The sequence below is a fragment of the Sinocyclocheilus anshuiensis genome, unplaced genomic scaffold (genome assembly GCF_001515605.1).
Source record: "Sinocyclocheilus anshuiensis isolate Anshui unplaced genomic scaffold, SAMN03320099.WGS_v1.1 scaffold623, whole genome shotgun sequence".
Classification (NCBI taxonomy): Eukaryota; Metazoa; Chordata; class Actinopteri; order Cypriniformes; family Cyprinidae; genus Sinocyclocheilus; species Sinocyclocheilus anshuiensis.
The window spans coordinates 659,503-674,272 of NW_015548226.1; the positions used below are offsets into that span (position 1 = coordinate 659,503).

The 14,770-nt window shown below is 37.6% G+C and overlaps 1 protein-coding gene across 2 annotated transcripts in view; it reads left to right on the forward strand.

Annotated features, from left to right (window-relative positions):
- Positions 1–12,863, forward strand: part of cdc42 (cell division cycle 42) — a 15,785-nt gene extending 2,922 nt beyond the window's left edge. The window contains exons 2-6 of one of the 2 annotated variants that reach the window (XM_016441430.1): positions 3,627–3,769; positions 3,951–4,023; positions 5,876–5,985; positions 8,245–8,442; positions 11,506–12,863. In XM_016441430.1, coding sequence (XP_016296916.1) covers positions 3,665–3,769; positions 3,951–4,023; positions 5,876–5,985; positions 8,245–8,442; positions 11,506–11,595 — 576 coding nt within the window. In that variant the 5' untranslated portion in view covers positions 3,627–3,664 and the 3' untranslated portion in view covers positions 11,596–12,863. Of the gene's footprint in view, positions 1–3,626; positions 3,770–3,950; positions 4,024–5,875; positions 5,986–8,244; positions 8,443–9,345; positions 10,083–11,505 lie in introns of those variants that run through there. The other variant, XM_016441431.1, reaches the window with a different exon arrangement.
- The last annotated feature ends 1,907 nt before the right edge of the window (positions 12,864–14,770 follow it).

Sequence of the window (14,770 nt, forward strand, 5' to 3'; positions counted from 1 at the left end):
ACTTTTTACTCACAAATCTGCCTCTTTTTTTTTTTTTTTCAAAATTCTGAGAAGAACTCAGAATTGCAAGATGCAAACTTCAGAAAAATGTCAGAATTGCGAGATGTAAATAATTAATTTTGAGTTTATATTTTGCAGTTCTGTGTTCATATCAGAATTGCGAGAAACAAAGTCCAAATTGTGAGATTAAAAAGTTGCAATTACCTTTTTTATTTTTTATTTCATGGTGAAAACAGGCTTTCATACGTCAGACTAATTAAAGGAAATTATTACTGTTAATGTAACTGTAACTAACTGTCTGTAACAAGCATTACTGGTCATTCAATTCCATATGCCTGCAGTGCTTTTATTAATTTTATGTGTGTATCATATAAATGGCTGATGATGCATAGTCAAATATTTTCCACCCCAAAAATCAGGGTGGATTTGGGGAAAAATAAGAATTAGAGGTGAGACTGATTCAAATAGGCTTGTCCAAATGTACCCTCGTTTTAAAGAGCACGGACTTACTGTCTAGGTTTGCGCATGAATCAGGAATATATTGCTTTACACAGTCTAGAGCTTGAAGGAAACTGAAGTTTGGCCTTAATACAGTTATTTCCAGCACACCACTTTTTGTTTGTGGGTTTTTCACTGACTGTAGAATGAGGTCAGGCCTTGCATCCGCAGATTGCAGTGTGCGAGGGGAAGGAAACAGCCGGTATGGGCTTCCATCTCCTCGTCCTGACCATCTGTGAGCTTGAAGGCTCACCCGCTTACTGCTGCATAGCTCTGCAGAGGCTTAGCTGCTGCTCAGGCGCAGCACGAACAGCAGGAAATGGTTCTCTCAGTCTCACGCTTCGGTCCCCTGCTTCCCCTTCGCACACCAGAGGAAAGGGCTGCTGCTCTACTATTCTTTTCTGCCCCCATGTGTCCTGTCCACACGCTTGAGGTCTGTGTGGTGTGGATAGTGGTTTAGCATACTGACCCGCTGTACAATGTGCAGAAACTGGTGACGCTATGCTTGAGTTTAAAGCCGCAGTGGCCCACAATCAGAACAGAGGAGGGGCTGTCAGAGGGGGGGAATTTGAATGTTTTAAATGTGAACTATATCAGAAATTACATTACATTTACTTTTAATTACATTTAAATAGGGGTTGAAATGTTTGTGCTTGCTTTTCGTTCATTCTTTGTGCTTGCTATTGGTTGTGATGTAATTTTAAAAAGCTCTTTACAGTGTGCAATCTAATATTCGCATTAACGTAATTGCAGACTGTGTCGTACTAGCTTGTTGTATAACTGACTTTTGTACAATTTTATTTTTGTTTTAGAGGCCAATTTGTCAATTTGACGTATACGATTTAAAGGGGTCATATGATGCTGCTAAAAAGAACATTATTTTGTGTATTTGGTGTAGTGACGTAAAAATCGTCATCGGAGAGTGCGCGGAGTAGGGGTCGACAGATATGTGTTTTTCAAGGCCGATGCGGATACCGATTATTACAGATCAAGTAGACCGATAACCGATATTTTGAACCGATATATATGTCTGGTGTAAAAATGAAACTGATGCGTGATCACTGAAGCAACTCCAGTTAGCAAGCGCTTTTGGAGTGAGAGTGAATTCCGCATTGATTGGTCGGACACATGACTCCTAACAAATCAGATGAGCGGTGGGCGGAGACTGCTTTAGCCCACAGAGTGGTGAGTTCTGACAGGCTGCATCAGAGCCAAATAGCGCGTTTCGAAATCAAGTTATTTTATCAGCGAATCGGTTTTGAAAATGACCGATACCGATAATCATAAAAATGCTTAATGACCATTGCAAAAAATAAAATAAAATAAATACAAATAAAAAAATTAACAAAAAGGCATTTTAATATTTTAGAATTTTAGACCTTAGAGATGGGTTATATTTTCTGTTAATCAACTACTGGTTGGTGCACAATGTGCAGATTGTGCACGTGTGATATTTTAGTTATTTTATGCTTAATTATTCTGGGAAACATTTGAGTTTTCTTAGAACACGGTCAAACTTTCACACTAACATGCCAGAGACTTGAGTTATGAGAGAATATGAATAGTTGAGCATTTGAGGTTGGATTTAGGTTGTCCTTAGTGTAGTTTTGCATGAGTATTAAATCACATTATGTAAAGTTTGTAGTATCACGTCAAAGATGAGGCTGTGTCAAATCACAGTGTGCGTCTTTTGCTGATGCTCTTCTAGTATGTGTACTTCAGATTATCTAACAGATTTTAAACTCAAACTGGCTGTCAGTCTAAAAAGCACTGAATTGCTCCCCACATCTTCCCAAGTTCTGTCTTGCAATTTTTGGGCTTTTTTTCCAAAAAGTGTGTAAAAATGATGGCAAGCGCTTCGTCCATGTTAAAAAGAGTGAACTCTGCTGATCTGTATTAGTGTAAGAATGTATTGTTGGTATTGTAACAGTCTGAGTGCAGAATGATCTTGTAATTGATGCACCTAGTCTGCAATCAGAACACAATAGAATACTGTTAACCTTTTAAATATGTGTGATTTTCAGTCTAGTAGTATGCATTTTGCTTAAATCTGACAGGTTTCAGGGTTCAGTTGTTTCCATCAGTTCGGGGTAGGTGGGTAATAGAAAAGCCATAATGCATTTAAGTGAAACCATTTCTCAGTCATTGCACATACCATTATTTGGATGCATATAATATGAGCCAATCGCATGCCAGACTAATTAAAGGACATTTATTACTGCACAAATGTAACTATCTGTGAGACATTGAAGGGTGAGGAATTGATTTGAATATGACTTATTCTCGCTTCTAGCTTGCAGTTAATGGGGACTGATTAATTTTGCACATTTTATGTTGATAGCAGCTAGGCTTGTTGCAGTTTCTAATGTGGGTGTTTTATGCTTGCAGACCAACAACACATTTAGTTTCTAACACTGAAAAAGCAGCGTGAGAAATTTCACTCAGGGAGATTAGGTCTTACAGGCTGTTTTGGTATTATAGTGACAAATTTAGATGTTGTTACGGATCATAAAGTATTTCTACACCGCTTAAAGTCAACTCAAAGTATTTTTAATTAAAATATAGTTCTATTACAAAAACAGCTGTTGCGTTTTTGAATATTTAGCTGCACTTTGTCATATGAACAACAGTAAGTGATTCTGGTCTGGTGTTGGTTTAGTAACCAGTTTGATGGATTTAGTGAATAACTTGTAACTAGTAACTCATTCAAAGCCATTTGATCGTGAATCTGTCAACACTGTTTGTGCTGTATATTTGTTTTGTGGTGCAGGAAACACTGATTTAAATCATATGGTCAGTTCAGATCATACAGTAAAGGAGACTTTAGCCCTGCTAAATACAGTTCCCGCTCTGAATATTGCTATCATGAATGATCTCATTTACTCTTTCTGCTCTCCCTCTGTTTATATGTTATAGAATACAATAAAGATTTTATAAAAATATTTTGGCTGTTTCTGTGGTTCTATCTGTATTTTACTCTGCACACGTGGACATAGAGATGTTGTGTAATACACATGTGCTTTAGTGTCTGTCTTTACACCTTCTAAACTTGAGACTGACACACTAGTGGTGAGCCAGCTATTACTGAATAAAGTGTCTCATGTGAACGCTTTTGTCTTTCATTGCAGATCTTGAATGAAAACAGTGGATTTGTAAAAGCACAGCTATGCAGACGATCAAGTGCGTCGTTGTTGGTGATGGTGCAGTGGGTAAAACCTGTCTATTAATCTCCTATACAACTAATAAATTCCCCTCCGAATATGTACCAACGGTGAGTATCATTTTCCGGTTCCTTTCATGTTCCCTTGTATTATTGAAGTCTCATGTCTTGACCTGTCATGTTTATGAATTTTTTCTGCTGGATTTCAGTGGCTGTAATCCTTTTATTGTATGAAAACAAACAAAAATGTTTCCTGAATGTACAAAGAACACTTTCTTTGCTTTGCTTACAGGTCTTTGATAACTATGCAGTTACGGTTATGATTGGTGGTGAGCCGTACACCCTTGGGCTGTTTGACACTGCAGGTACAGTACAAATTACTTGGTTCAACCTCTTTACTTTAATTTATAGCTTATTAATTAATGTGAATCATCATTAAGCTTTAATAAAACCTGTTTGACAGTAGGAATTTCTCTGGCTTTTAGAGTGGCTGTTTGTGAGGGTGGAGCTCATAGGCTGATGGGGGAAAAGAACATTCATGATGATTAGGGATGCACCGATACCACTTTTTTCAGAACGAGTCCGGTACCGATACTTTCATTTTTGGTACTCACCGATACCTGTATTTTAAAGTGAAAGTGACGTGACGTGGCCAAGTATGGTTACCCATACTAGGAATTAGTGCTCTGCGTTTAACCCATCCTAAGTGCACACACACAGCAGTGAACACACACACACCCCGTGAACACACACCTGGAGCCCGGGGAGCAGTTGGGGGCTCGGTGCCTTGCTCAAGGGCACCTCAGTCGTGGTATTGAAGGTGGGAGAGAGCGCTGTACATTCACTCCCCCCACCTACAATCCCTGCCGGTACGAGACTCGAACCCGCAACCTTTGGGTTACGAGTCCGACTCTCTAACCATTAGGCCAATTTTTTTAAATATTGGGTACAGAAACAAAATAATGGTAATAATAATATGAATCATGTTATTTGGCTTCATTTAGCAAACAGATATTACCTTCAGTTATTTCCACACTTAATTATACCTGTTAAAATGTATTGTATAAGCTTTTGTTACTTTCACTGTTCATTTTAATGGCGCATTAGAGCTGCTCCATTGCAGCAGCTCAATACTGTAATCACAAAACGTTTTCCTAAAATAATGCAGGGAACCACTCGTTATACATTATACAAGTGCACGCATACTATTTTGGTGATGTAATTTGCGTCATGCGCAATGAGTGTACGAGTAAAAACCGAAGTATACTTTGGCCTTAAAGCAAGCTAAACATACGCAGCGCGCACACGTTTGTATTGGTGCAGAATGGGAGAGACACTTGCAGCCTAGCACATTTCACCCAGTCTGCTAGTTTCACTTCTGCTTTAAATAAAGTTGTGTATGCTTGACGTTTAAAATAAATGCTGTTTATAGTGAATGCCCCTGTAATTTTTGTTTGTTTTATATTTACAATTTAGTTTTAATCCAAATGCATGTGCTAATGGAGTGAACAGCAATCAAGATCATGCAACAGAAGTGCACGCTCTCGGACGCTCTCTCGCTCTCCTTACCATCAAATAACTTTAGTAACTTGTGCATTGTTTTACTTACTTGCTTTTGACATATCCGACCGAACTGCAAACTTTCCAGTGATGTCTGTGAGATATTCACTCGACAAGCTCACGCATCTGTGCAGCCGCAATCCACTCAGCGCGCTCTGCTTATCAGCTCAGGCATATCCGCTATACAGTTGTGAATATTGAATGTTTAACATTATATTAATTACTTACATGTACTTAATAGACATCCTTAATCTCTTATAACTCCATTCTACTCTCTGTTGTTCTGTTTTCAGTGTTTCTTTTTCTGGACACAGATCTATTCACACGCTGTTTGATATCGGCTTTTGGTATCGGGGCATTTTTACGAGTACGAGTACAGGAGCACAGTATCGGGACCGATACCAGTATCGTTGCATCCCTAATGATGATCATTGTTATAGAAATTAGACCTCAGAAGCTTTGGAGAATTCCACACATTCCTGTGGCGGGTGGTTGAGCTTGAAACTGCTTTTTCTGGAGGATTGTGGGACCAGGTTTTTGCTCTGCATGTGTTCAATTGCACCATGGGCCACATGACTGATTGATGTCCATTGGCTACTCAGGATTGCAAATGCATTCTTGGATTTAATTTATCCTTTAATTTCCGTCTCTTTGCAGGTCAGGAAGATTATGATAGATTACGACCCCTGAGCTACCCTCAGACAGATGTCTTTTTAGTCTGTTTCTCAGTTGTTTCACCTTCTTCGTTTGAAAACGTCAAAGAAAAGGTGAGCTTGAATTATTTGAACCTGCCCGGACAATGAATTTGTTGGTCCCTGGGCTCTATTTTTGATGTGTCATGCTGTGTATCTCTGTCTGTAGTACAAAATGATCACCTGCAGTGTTTCCCCACAAGATTTGTAAACTATGGGGGTGGACTTTGGTCCTTCAAGAGGGATCCAGGGACATACATTTTTGTACATTTTGAAGTTTAATGCATTAATCTCATTTCACCCAGTCTGCTAGTTTCACTTCTGCTTTAAATAAAGTTGTGTATGCTTGACGTTTAAAATAAATGCTGTTTATAGTGAATGCCCCTGTAATTTTTGTTTGTTTTATATTTACAATTTAGTTTTAATCCAAATGCATGTGCTAATGGAGTGAACAGCAATCAAGATCATGCAACAGAAGTGCACGCTCTCGGACGCTCTCTCGCTCTCCTTACCATCAAATAACTTTAGTAACTTGTGCATTGTTTTACTTACTTGCTTTTGACATATCCGACCGAACTGCAAACTTTCCAGTGATGTCTGTGAGATATTCACTCGACAAGCTCACGCATCTGTGCAGCCGCAATCCACTCAGCGCGCTCTGCTTATCAGCTCAGGCATATCCGCTATACAGTTGTGAATATTGAATGTTTAACATTATATTAATTACTTACATGTACTTAATAGACATCCTTAATCTCTTATAACTCCATTCTACTCTCTGTTGTTCTGTTTTCAGTGTTTCTTTTTCTGGACACAGATCTATTCACACGCTGTTTGATATCGGCTTTTGGTATCGGGGCATTTTTACGAGTACGAGTACAGGAGCACAGTATCGGGACCGATACCAGTATCGTTGCATCCCTAATGATGATCATTGTTATAGAAATTAGACCTCAGAAGCTTTGGAGAATTCCACACATTCCTGTGGAGGGTGGTTGAGCTTGAAACTGCTTTTTCTGGAGGATTGTGGGACCAGGTTTTTGCTCTGCATGTGTTCAATTGCACCATGGGCCACATGACTGATTGATGTCCATTGGCTACTCAGGATTGCAAATGCATTCTTGGATTTAATTTATCCTTTAATTTCCGTCTCTTTGCAGGTCAGGAAGATTATGATAGATTACGACCCCTGAGCTACCCTCAGACAGATGTCTTTTTAGTCTGTTTCTCAGTTGTTTCACCTTCTTCGTTTGAAAACGTCAAAGAAAAGGTGAGCTTGAATTATTTGAACCTGCCCGGACAATGAATTTGTTGGTCCCTGGGCTCTATTTTTGATGTGTCATGCTGTGTATCTCTGTCTGTAGTACAAAATGATCACCTGCAGTGTTTCCCCACAAGATTTGTAAACTATGGGGGTGGACTTTGGTCCTTCAAGAGGGATCCAGGGACATACATTTTTGTACATTTTGAAGTTTAATGCATTAATCTGGTGCACTTTGAGATTTCTAAGATTCAAATTGAATAGAGTACAAAGTCTTTGCATTGACTTGTATCTGGACTTTAAAGTGGACTCGATCTCTTTTTAGTTGTGGGTAGTGTCTCAGTCTGTTACATTCACATTGGTGTGTTACAAGTAGAGTATATAGAGTAATTAGAGTAAATATTAATTTTACTTTTAAATTATTAGTAGTATTAATAAAAGTATTAGTGGTTGTAATAGTACTGTTTTTAAGACTAATATTATAATAGTATTGCTATTGTAATGCAATTTCACTCTAAAATGTAATGTAAAAAGTTTTACTTTAAGGGAAATTACTATACAAGAGTTAAACCGTTTAGCTGTTATTTTGGCGAAAGGTTTACTAATGCGTCTCATTACAAATCTGGTGAAATGCTGTAATCACCTGTCCATTAAAATGTTGGAAATTATGCAAATGTGAAAACAATGCGTAACTGTTGTCTGTTGCATTTCCAAATGATTCACAAGCTAATCACTTGAGCAAAGTGTGTGCTTCACTTTGAAACATGCTGCACAACAGACTATATTCTTATTAAATTAAATAGCAGCATTTTGCAATTTGATTAGGGCACTAAGCCATATCACGCATTTGATTTTTAGTTCGTTTGACATGCTTTGCCAAAGCAATGGCACAAAACACAATGTCAAAGACATGTTTTGAGAAGTGTAAAAAAATGTTCATTTTATTATGAAACTGTGGCAGGCCAACAGAGTATATAAGTACTCAGTCTGGTCGTATTGGTCATTTATAGAACAATTACACAAATTGATTGAAAAAAAAAAAAAGGTCTGATCCTTTGGCCTTTGTCCTACAGTGGGTACCTGAGATCACCCACCACTGTCCAAAGACCCCCTTCCTGCTGGTGGGGACACAGATTGATCTGAGAGATGATCCTTCTACCATCGAGAAGCTTGCCAAGAACAAACAGAAACCCATCACTCCGGAGACAGCAGAGAAGCTGGCCCGTGATCTGAAGGCTGTCAAATATGTGGAGTGCTCCGCTTTGACGCAGGTGAGTGAGGTCTCACGGACGGCACACAATTGTGATATGTTCATGAATGTACAGTATATCATCTACTTTATAAACAGAAACTGCCTCTTCAGTTGGTCATTTAATATGCTAAAATATCTTCAGTAAGATTGTTCTCTTAGATTTCAACATCTAAAAATGTTTTCAAGTCATTCTCAGTGGTTAGAAGAAGTGTCCTGATGATGTAGGATTAAGATTTGACATTTGATTTTTGAAACAAAGTCTTCCAGGTGTGTTTTGTATTTATTTATATATTTATTTATTTATTTCAATTTATGTATGGTTTACGTTAACAAGAAAGTGGAAGCTTCATAGCATTTGGTCAGAGGCTCAGAGACTTTGTGACTTGTTTGAATTTTTGTTTTTGAAAATTAACCTTTGGTTTGTGATTAGAGGTTGATCTGTCATTGACCAGCAGTTCTTCTTGATGCTTGCTAGAATATAATTTGTTATGCGACTGCATAGGTGATTATCTAATTGGGTTATTGGTATGATAAAGAATCTGCAGTCTTTCAAAAAAGACCAAGAATGTATTTTAAAGTAGCTATTATGATTTTATTTTGTTAATGTTTGGCACTTTAGTTTTTAGTTAGTTTTTTTTTTTTTTTTTTTTAAGCCTGCCACACTAATTTATCCATTTTCATTTGTTAGTATCATCCATTGGCCTGTGTGGCATCTGCATCTGTAGAATTACTACTTAGTGGTTCTTTCTGTGCAACAAGCTCTTCTACACGCAGCTTCTCTTCCTCACTAGCTGTTGTGCTCTGTTGAAATGTGCTAGTTCCTCTCTTTATATCTCACCTCTTTCTCTCTCTTTCTCATCTGTTTTCTGTAACTGCTAACATTGGTGCTTTATTCTGTTTCCCTTCCCTTCTGTGTTCATAGCGAGGTCTGAAGAATGTATTTGATGAAGCTATCCTAGCTGCCCTCGAACCTCCTGAAACGCAGCGAAAACGGAAGTGCTGTATATTTTAAACCTCTCTCTTTCTAACGCCCCACTCTTCCCCAGATGTTTGCTGCTTCCTTTAGTTACCGCTTGCTCCACAGAAATGACAAGTTTCCCAATCTCTTAAGTGACGTCATAAATATGTATCTTGTTTCACCAATACTAAAGGATTTGCTTTTGCTATTTTCTTTTTTTCTACTTTTTTGTTGGCTTTGGAGACTGCTAACATTAGACCCATCTATTGGGAGTGACATTGGTCTCCTTTCTACAGATTTGTATTACTATCATTATTTGCACTTTGGGTTTGAAAATAAAAATGTGGCGGTTTACAATGAAGGGTTGAATATATAGTTTTTTGCTAGTACTGATATGTTGCTTTAGACATGAAAGTTCATAGTCTTTATTTCATTGTTAGTGTTAAGAGCAGACAAAGGTAAAATGGTTAATTACTTTGCTGCTCAGTTTATTTGCAAGAATCATTATTCCTTATCGCAGTGTATTTATTTTGTACTGCAACAATTGTATCATATGAAGTTAATTCTAAACTTAACGTATGGCTACAATTTGCAATTTGGTGCCATTCTTATCCGTACAACGTCTTCAGAGTTTAAATGGCTTAATATAATCCTGTCAAATGATTTGTGCCATTAATAAAGGACAGCTGCAATTGCCATTACTTAATGCGTCTCTCTCATCAATGAATGCTTAATGCTGTTTAAAGAGTAAATAAAGAGTTTTTTTATTTAATTTTTTTTAAATGGCCTCGATCAACTGATGCCAACACTAACACAACACTATTATACATTACCCACAGTGTCTTTTTGCACAAAGCGTAATCCACATCTACCTTCCACCAGTTGTTTGTGAATAAATCCTTTTCACTAAGGAGACATGCTAACAGAGCTCGACAGGACAGTAACTGTCCCTATTGCTTTAGCTGTCACTTGAGATGTTTTGTCTATAAACAAAAAATGTGAAATTCTCATGAAAGTGTTGTTCTTGCTCAGTTTGCCCAGATGAGGGCAGTCTTGTAGCAATTCCACACTGCAGGTTGCATTCTCTTGCAGATCATTTGTCCCTGTGAATGTCTGTTATTTCACCCAGAGCCCTGAGTTTCTGTTTGACCAGCCCTTCACCTCACCAACCCTTCGGTCTCTGAGCCTGTGTTTGCTTGCACTTCCACTTTCTTGTTTGACACCTTGTGTTGTGCCAGAATGACTGCACAGCATGGCTAATTTAGTTGGTTTTTCAGTTGACTGGGTTTTACTCCATAGTTACAGAGGAAGTAGTAAAAATTGTTTACATTTTATGAAATTGGCCAACCATCTGAAATTTTTATTTTTAGGTCATTAGCGGGCCCACATGGAATCTGTGTCGGCAGAATTGGTCATTAATAAAATTTGACACATCCCACATGGATAGTCCACCCAAAAATGAAAATTGTGTTGTCATTTACTCACCCTGGTGTCATTCCAACCTGTATGACTTTCATTTTTTTTGCAGAACACAGAAGATATTTTGAAGAGTGTTGGTAACCAGTTTCATTTCCCATTGACTTCCATTATATGTACAAAAAATAAAATGGAAATCAATGGGAACTGAAACTGGTTACCAGCATTCTTCAGAATATCTTCCAAGTTTTCAAGTATCTTCTAGTTTAGGGTGGACTATTCTTTTAAGCAGTTTGGCTGTTTATGCTTTTAGATACCAGTAGGAGTGCAACACTCTTATGCACCGTTTGAAAAGATATTTTGCCTTTTTTAAATCCATTTAGCAGATTTTCTGTCAAAACACGTCCCAATTGATTATTTTCCTTTTTTGGCTTTTTCCCCAATTGGCGTTCTTAGTTGCTTGGTTCACTGTAAATATTACTTTGTGTTATATGCATTTCCTACATATTTAAATTTAGTTTATGCTGCTTATCCATTATTTTTACAGTGCTGTTCTTATATTTTGCGTTTTCAAATGTCCAAAATAATTTAATCATGTTGCGTCTGGCAAAAGTGATTTTGTTCTCAACCCACCCATTGATTTTCTGTTCTTTGTCTGTGCGTTGACCCATGTTGAGTGTCCATCTCTCCCTTGCTTTGTGTTCACAGAAAGGCCTCAAGAACGTATTTGATGAGGCAATTTTGGCAGCCCTGGAGCCCCCAGAGCCCAAGAAGAAGCGTAAATGTGTGCTGCTATGAGCGCCCTGTTACACATCTCTCCCCCCCTCCCTTCTTTGCTCTGCTAAGGCTGGTCCACAGCTTTACACTCTAAAAAGCAATGTGTAAAAGAAGTGAGTTTCAATATTTGCTCTGCAATAAAGATATTAAGAGTACCCACCATACACATGCACATACACACACAACAAAAACCACACACGACCCACATGCGCATTAATATAAAAACCTAGAGGGCCTTTTCTAGTTTTGATTCCAAGGGTCTTCTGTACTTCATTGTGAGATTTATTAGAGATGCTGCCTTGGTTTGCCAGCCATGTTTTGACATTTAAGTGGGTTAATGTGACATACAGTAGTACCACTGCACAGGCACTCTCAGTCGCTAAAGTCTTAAGTAGTTTTAGGTTGTATTTCTTTCCATTGTGCTGTGCAAAGATCGTACGGTGTTCAAAATGGCAACCGAATCACTCTGACCTGATTCGAAACGTCACTAGCCCAAGAAATAAAAGAATTATTATATTTGGAGATGTGTTCGCGAGTCTGCCGTAATCCCTCTCCCGCCCTCGAACAACAACACCTGAAGTGCTTAGAAATAGCTCCTTATTCTTTGCCAATATTCCCATTTAATAGGCATTCAAGACAGTAGTCCTGTAAATGGTTCAGTTGATATCCGTATATAATTTTGACTCATAAAAAAAATTGGTCTATCTCAAACAGGGAACTTTCTAACAGTGTTAGCAGAACAAGTGGCGGGTTCTAATGCGTTGCTAGGGACCATGGAAGCGTTGTTCCAGAACTTGTGATGCATGTAGGTAAGCCTCCAGGTTCCTTCGGATAGGCTAACATTAATAATAATGTAAGCTGACAAAAGTTGTTGTAGGCTCCAGTTGTTTTTATTTTACCAAATGTTTTTTTTTTTCTTTGTGATTATTGATTTTTTTTTTTTTTTATCTAAATTTTGTTTTCCTCAAAGGTTCATTTCACTCCTTTGTTTTGTTTAGGGGCTGGATCCACAGCTATTCTCTGATCCACCTGTGGTTTTTAAGAAAGAAATCAAGCAACAGTTGAATGTTTATGTGGTAGTGCAAGATGACCTCTCTCAGAACCAAGTTTAATAGTGCAACACGGGTGGATCAGAGTTAGTTTGATTTCCAGTCTGTTTCCCCTCCCTAGTTATTTGTTTGTTTTGTTTTTGTTTTGGTGTAAACCAAATGCTCTGTATGAAGTCTCTCCTTTGTACTGTATATGCATTCTTTTGAGAAACAAAATATTAAACTTATACCTTAATTGCCTTTATCATGTTCCAATCCCTTTCTTAAGGTGTTGCATGTATTGTAAAATGAACACTAACTGAATCTTTACTTAAGGAACACATCTTTCCTGTGTACTTTTTTTTTAAGTGATAAGCAAATTTCTTTATCATTTTTCCTTTTTCCCCAGCCTCAGCAATTTTTGGACTCGGCACTATAGTTGTTGGTCAGTGTGATCATTTCTGCCAGCAGGGTATGCTGTATGACCAGATAGGTAAAGGATAGCCTCTTCATCAGTGATCTGTAGCAGTGAAAGCTTAGTGAGTATTTTTCAAAATGCATTCACATGGGAAAATTACATTAGTCATTTTTTTCACACAAATGTAAGTGCATAATTTAGGTCCATTTAAATGTGCTTCATAACAGCCGCATTAAAGCAGGCAAGATGTCATTTGGACTAAATAGTAAAACCGTAGTAAAAAAAAATAGTAAAGACCCGTTTCCGTCTTATTACTGCAAAAGGCTGGTTTTACACATTGCTAACATTTCAATTTAGGCACAGTTGCAGTTCACACAGCCATTGTTTGAAACAAATGGGCCTTTTTGATGCAAGATTTTCATGTTTTTCAGTATGACAATGCAGTTCAGAATGACCATTTCTATTTATATTTTCACTTTGTGTGATTTTAGTTTTTATAAATTTTCAGTGACCTACTCCTGATAAGCATTTCATATTTTATGACAAATGGGAAATTCACAATATGGTGAGCACCGAAATATTTTGTTTTCTGCAAATAGCTGTAGCTCTGTTACTGGTTTTACCTTTATAAGATCTGTTTAATTAATATTTTATAATCTGTTTAATATTTCATGTTCTTACATTCCTGGCTGTAAATTATCATTAAAAATCCCATTTTAGCTCAATCTATTGCTTTTAGCACACAGTCTACTCAAGATTTATAAATTACACTGGGGTGGATGAGTTGACACATTCCTTGAGTGTTTTACGTGATGGTTGTCAGTGTACACTTGTGTTAAACAGCCACAGAAAACCATTAATTATGAACTGTGGAGTGGCAGGCATTCCTTTGTTTGGTTGGTGGGGGTGTCCACCTGCATGACTTCACTCATTATCAGCATCATTATCAGTGTGCAGATTCAACCTACTGACAACTTTGCCAGAACGCAGATGCAGATGATGACTGTTATGAAAACATCACCAGCTGTGCCACCGTCATCGGGTGAGTCTCACGAGAACCTGTCAAGAAGCTGCCCGGGTCGTGTATCGCTCCACAAATCAAAACGAGGAATTAAGATTTATTATTGTTATATTGAGTTTGTTTATTTAAAGAAAATGGTCTATTTTAGGTCAGTTAAGATTTTATTTATTTTTTTGGTATGTACATGTTTTCTAGTCATTACCGTAATGTTATAATAAATTCACTATATGAGTTAAAACTCTGTAGTAATGTACAATATCACAGTATTTGCTGCACTTCTTGTGGGTCAAAAACGAAAAAGGGTTTTTCAAGCATCATAATATTTAATAGAGCTTTAACAGCATTCACAGAAGACACCCACTAAATTGTCATAACAACAGTTCATATACCAAAAATACTGTCAGTATATTATTATACTAGATCATATTTTGAACAAGAATCATTAGATGACTTTGAAAGACTATTTATAGGGATAGTTCACCCAAAAATGAAAATTCTGTCATTATTTACTCACCCTCATGTCGTTCTAAACCCATAAGACCTCCGTTCATCTTCGGAACACAAATTAAGATATTTTTGATTGAATCTGAGAGCTCTCTGACCCTCCCATAGACAGCAAGGATCTTTACACAATCAACGTCCAGGAATGTAGCAAAGACATCGGTAAAATAATCCATGTGACATCAGGGGTTCAACCGTAATTTTACGAAGCTACGAGAAGGACCCTTG